Below are 6,000 nucleotides of genomic sequence, written 5' to 3' on the forward strand. Positions count from 1 at the left end.
TAAAAGGAAACACTGAAACTTAGTAGGGCATGGTCCCTATTGATTTTTTATTGTTATAAAAGGAAACACTGAAACATAGTAGGGCATGGTCCCTATTGATTTTTAGCTCGACTATTCGAAGAATATGAGAGCTATTGTAGTCGCCCCGGCGTCGGCGTCAGCGTCCGCGTCGGCGTCTGCGTTGGTTAAAGTTTTTTGTAAAGTCGAATATCTCAATTATTGCTTGAGATATTCAATTGAAACTTACAATACTTATTTATAGAAACAATGTACATCAGATTGACAAGTTGGATAACTCTGCCTACAATATTGACAGAATTATGCCCCTTTTTAACTTAGAAATTTTGGTTAAAGTTTTTTGTAAAGTCAAATATCTCAATTATTACTTGAGATATTCAATTGAAACTTACAATACTTATTTATAGTAACAGTGTTCATCAGATTGACAAGTTGGATAACTCTGCCTACAATATTGACAGAATTATGCCCCTTTTTAACTTAGAAATTTTGGTTAAAGTATTTTGTAAAGTCAAATATCTCAATTATTGCTTGAGATATTCAATTGAAACTTACAATACTTATTTATAGTAACAATGTTCATCAGATTGACAAGTTGGATAACTCTGCCTACAATATTGACAGAATTATGCCCCTTTTTAACTTAGAAATTTTGGTTAAAGTTTTTTGTAAAGTCAAATATCTCAATTATTACTTGAGATATTCAATTGAAACTTACAATACTTATTTATAGTAACAATGTACATCAGATTGACAAGTTGGATAACTCTGCCTACAATATTGACAGAATTAAGCCCCTTTTTAACTTAGAAATTTTGGTTAAAGTTTTTTGTAAAGTCAAATATCTCAATTATTGCTTGAGATATTCAATTGAAACTTACAATACTTATTTATAGTAACAATGTACATCAGATTGACAAGTTGGATAACTCTGCCTACAATATTTACAGAATTAAGCCCCCTTTTAACTTAGAAATTTTGGTTAAAGTTTTTTTTGTAAAGTCAAATATCTCAATTATTGCTTGAGATATTCAATTAAAATTTACAATACTTTTTTATAGTAACAATGTACATCAGTTTGAAAAATTGCATAACTCTGCCTGCAATATTTGCAGAATTATTTGCCCCTTTGAAACTTAGAAATTTTGGTTAAAGGTTAAAGGTCTTCAAAGATATTTACTTGAAACTTTACACATGTACTTAGGGTCATAATTGGAGAGTCATAATTGTATGTCACTGATCAAGTTCCATAACTCTACTCGCATTTAGGCTGATTCATCTCCCCTTTTCTACTTAGTCTCTTGGTTAATGTTTACATGCAAGTTTTACATATCTCAATAACTATTAAAGATATTTATTAACAACTTCACATAGGCATTTAGAATCATAATTGGAGGTCACTGACCAAGATCCATAATTCTATCTTGCATTTAGGCTGATTTTTCTCCCCTTTTTCAACTTAGAAATTTATGGTAAAGTTTTGCTTTGTAAGCTGTTATCTCCATAACTACTGAAGAGTTTATGCCTTTTTTAGGACATTTTTATGCATTCATAATAATAAAGCAGTGATTTACTCGATAAAACATCTTAATAACAAGCCTTTGTACCTTTTCGGTCAATTTTATGTATTCATAGTTAATTAGCATTATTATTCTCAATAAAACACCCTTGTGACAATTTTTGAATAGTCGAGCCAATACTGTCCTCCGACAGTTCTTGTTTATCGTTATAAAAGGCAACACTGAAACTTAGTAGGGCATGGTCCCTATTGATTTTTTTATTTTAATGAAAGGCAACACTGAAACTTAGTAGGTAAATTGTAATGTATATCAATCAGACTGTATTGTGGTGGAAACCACCTTGACATATTTTGCTTTTTATAGGGCATGACTGTATCACATGCACAAGTACTACTTGACAGATTGTATTGTGATTAAATGATAGGAATTTAGGCTTTATATTTGCTTCATTTGCTGTCAGACCAGACTCTAAACTGCTGGCTGCTCAATTCAAAGTTTTTGATATTAAAAACTATTTTATTATGCCCCCGCCATGTAATGGCCGGGGCATATAGTGTTACCCTGTTCCGTCCTTCCGTCCTTCCGTCATTCCGTCCTTCCGTCATTCCGTCCTTCCGTCATTCTGTCATTCCGTCATCATCAGTTTCCGTTTCATTATCTTAGTAACGGTTGCACACATTCAACTCAATTTGGGACATATGGATATGTCATGAGAAAATACAGGTCAAGTTCGAATTTGGTCATGGGTTCGAAATGATTTTTGGCAGAGTTATGCCCCTTTACTTTAAAAAAATGAAATTTTTCAGTTTCCGTTCATTATCTCCCCAACGGTACAACACATTTCAACTCAAAACTTGACATATTGGGATATGTCATGAAAAAAATTACAGGGTCAAGTAATCGAATTGGTCATGGTTCGATTATTTTTGGCCAGAGTTATGCCCCTTTCACTTTGAAATAATATGAAATTTTCATTTCCCGTTCATTATCTCCCCAACGGTACAACACATTCAACTCAAATTTGACATATGGATATCATCATGAGAAAATACAGGTCAAGTTTGAATTTGGTCATGGTTCGATGAAATTTTGGCAGAGTTATGCCCCTTTCACTTTGAAAATAATATGAAATTTACAGTTTCTGTTCATTATCTAACCCAACAGTGTTACATATTAAACTCAAATTTGACATATGAATATGTCAAAGGAAGGCGTAGGTCAAGTTTAAATTGGTCATGGTTCGATGATTTTTTGGCAGAGTTATGTCCCTTTCACTTTGAAAATAATATAGATACATCTTAGGAATAAGCAGTTTAAGTTTGAATTTGGTCATGGTCAATGATTTTGGACAAACTTATCTTTCTTGAATGTTGGAAAAATTTTGAACTTTTCAGTTTCAGCACTCATACTTTTGTGGAAATGTATGTAGCCATTATTTTGGCTACAAATATGAAATATGCTTTTTGCAAAAGGTTAAAAACTGAATAATTTCAGTGCCTTGAACATTGTATATGAAAATAGTTTGTGTAACATTGAAAAGTTTTAAGGGCTTTTTGAAACTTAAAATTAAAAAAAATAATTTGTGCAAACAAATTGGAACTAAATATTATAAACATCTGAAATTTTGGCTGCATGCGGGGGCATCCGTGGCACGATGACACATTTCTAGTATAATAATGGACTGTTCCGAAGTAAAATATCAGGGGTAGTCCACTATTGAATGAAATAAGAATCTGGCTGCCTGGCAGACTAATATGTTAACTGTTTACTGTGGTAAGGCTTTGCTAATTTTCTGCTTAACAGTAATACCAGAGAGCTAGATATGACAGCTGATGTTTGATTCTTTTCTTGCACAGTAAATATTAATCATATTTTGGATAGAAATACCGAAGACTAATATTTTTATTTAATACTTTTTTCTTAAATTATAATAATATTCCTGTCTGATATGTAAGAATTAAAAGTACATATCACCTATATCACACTATAATTGTAACAGTATTTACACTTTTAAAAAAAACCTAGAAGCTTTTCCTATTTTGTATTACCCCCTCTTTTTCTCTATATGTTAGATAACAATTTTCATCTGTCAGAATGAATGTAAATATGTTTGTTTTGACTTTATTTAGACTATAGAATAGATTCATAGACGGAAAATAATAGGGAATGATATGTATCAGCCATATAGAAATGGTAAAATTATGCAGTTTAGAATGTGTAAAAGTCAGCCCAATTATCTGTTTTTTCTCCAGGAAATGTTCTGGTAGTGTAAAATATTTATGCCACTGAAGTGTCTTGTGATGGGTTTTGGCAATGTAGCAATTATCACTTGTATGTGTGTGTGTGTGTGTGTGTGCTGAGTGTCACCAAAAATCTTCTTTTCAAAATCCCTAAATCTCATTCAACCAAACTTGGCTTGATTGTTCTTAGAATTTAAATTGTGGGGAAATCTTGTTGCCATGGCAACTGCAAGAAATAATAGGAAAAATATGAAAATACTTTTCTCCAGGATTACAAGGCATAGATATTTTGCTGGAGGCATTGTCTTGTGGACCTCTATCAAAATTTTTAGCTTTACTTTTTGAAAAAAGTGCAGCTTTTGTTATGACTCAGTGTAAGTTAACTGTTTTGGTTAAATTTTTTGTTTATATGGTTATTGGCTTCAAAATTGTGTAAAATGTTAGGACTTAGGAATGTTCATAAAAAATATAAAATATAGGCACTTTAAATGATTTAAAATAAATTATGTGTTCAATTTTTACACTGTTATTATAAAATTAAATTGCCATTACATCATCATTTACAAAACTGAAAATTACTGTCTTTATAACAGTTACTATTTTTGTATTATTATTTGATTAGTTTCTGTTGGCTGCACTATTAAAATCTCTATAAAATAATGATAATTGACACTTCCAATTTCTGGTCACCAATAGTCTAGTACACACATATAGCATTGTTAACAATAAACCCATTTCCTTTATATTATATGAACTAATTTGAGAAGAAAAATGAGTTGTGTTACTGGTATTAGTACATTTATTTAAGTTGTATACTACTAATTGTCCTATATAAAGAGATGAAAATTAATCTAAAGAATAATATGAAAAAATGAAATGTAATTGTAGAACAGAAATAAATTCTCAATCAGAAAACCGTTGATAAAGGAAAATAAAGGGAACTAAATATGCATTGATTCTTTTGAGAATTCTTCTAGCAGTTAAGTCCCTTGAAAAATAAACCATGAAACCTTCATTATACAAAGATTAAAGAATATAATTATGTTTGAGTAAAACAAAAATTTTGTTAAATATTTACTGCCCAAATATTTTGTGTGCTAACAGCTATACTAAGACTTATGCCAACACCATACAGTTAAACTTAAAATTAATTTACCTGACTTTATACTAACATGGCTTTGGCGGGATATATAGATTTGCCCATACTGTTTATATGTAGACTAGTTTGTCCAAAGCCATGAAACTTGCTAAAATATTTGTCATTCATTTAAATTTAGAATTTTTAGACCTTTAAGTAATTTTTTGGAAAATCACTGAAGATTACTGTGTCATGGCCCCTCAATTTTAGCAAAAAATTAAGCATTTTTGGACTTACTTCAAAAAGATAACTGCTATACTTATTACACATGTTATTGTACAGGATATTTTTATCTGAGAAATACAGCAAAATGTGGGGACATCTGTGTGTCATATACATGTTGGTTGTAAAATTTAATACTGCAATCCTTATGTAATAAATGAATGGTTCAAATTCAAATCAACACAATTCTATAAATTCATTATAATTTGATCTGCCATTGGAGGTATAGTGGAAACTAAGTCCTACCTGTATGCTTGTGGCAGTGGTGCTGGATAAAACCAAAGGTATGCATGTGAAGTAACACACATTTCTACAGGATTATTAATATTAGGTCATTAAACAATTATAAAATTATTCATCTTTCATTTATGACATCGATATGTATTCATATATTAGAGATAGTCCATGTTTAAAGATATTATGTTATATTTCTAGGAAATAGAACTGACACAGAAGAAATTAGAGTGTGAAAGACTGACTAGAGATATCGAAGAGCAAAGAGAAATCTCTAAAACTCTTGTAAGTACTAATGATTTCACATATACAATATCAAGGCAGAATAGTCAGATTGTAACTTTAATACATGTACACCTGATTTACTTCATGATAAAAAATAACAGATACAGTTTCCATAACTATTCTCTCACATTGAACATGATCAATGTAAGGGATATGATAATAAAATAACAATGTATACATAAATACATATCTGGCTTCTTTGTATAACTGCATATCAAGCAAACAAACATTTCCTGCTGACATGTCTCATTATGTTATACAAATAAACAAAATACAAGTTTTATTACTGTTTGTACAGGAAATCAGAACTGTTTGAAAACTTCAACTAAGAATAAAAAATTCC

The 6,000-nt window shown here is 30.5% G+C and overlaps 1 protein-coding gene across 1 annotated transcript in view; it reads left to right on the forward strand.

Moving 5' to 3' along the window:
* The window catches only part of LOC132739819 (trichohyalin-like), a gene marked incomplete at its 3' end in the record, with an annotated part of 91,008 nt that extends 85,351 nt beyond the window's left edge, over positions 1-5,657 (forward strand). The window contains exon 9 of the mRNA XM_060727628.1: positions 5,574-5,657. Coding sequence (XP_060583611.1) covers positions 5,574-5,657 — 84 coding nt within the window. The remainder of the gene's footprint in view (positions 1-5,573) is intronic.
* Between the last annotated feature and the right edge of the window lie 343 nt (positions 5,658-6,000).

The sequence above is a fragment of the Ruditapes philippinarum genome, unplaced genomic scaffold (genome assembly GCF_026571515.1).
Source record: "Ruditapes philippinarum isolate M1 unplaced genomic scaffold, ASM2657151v2 ctg5447_1_1_1_1, whole genome shotgun sequence".
NCBI lineage: Eukaryota > Metazoa > Mollusca > Bivalvia > Venerida > Veneridae > Ruditapes > Ruditapes philippinarum.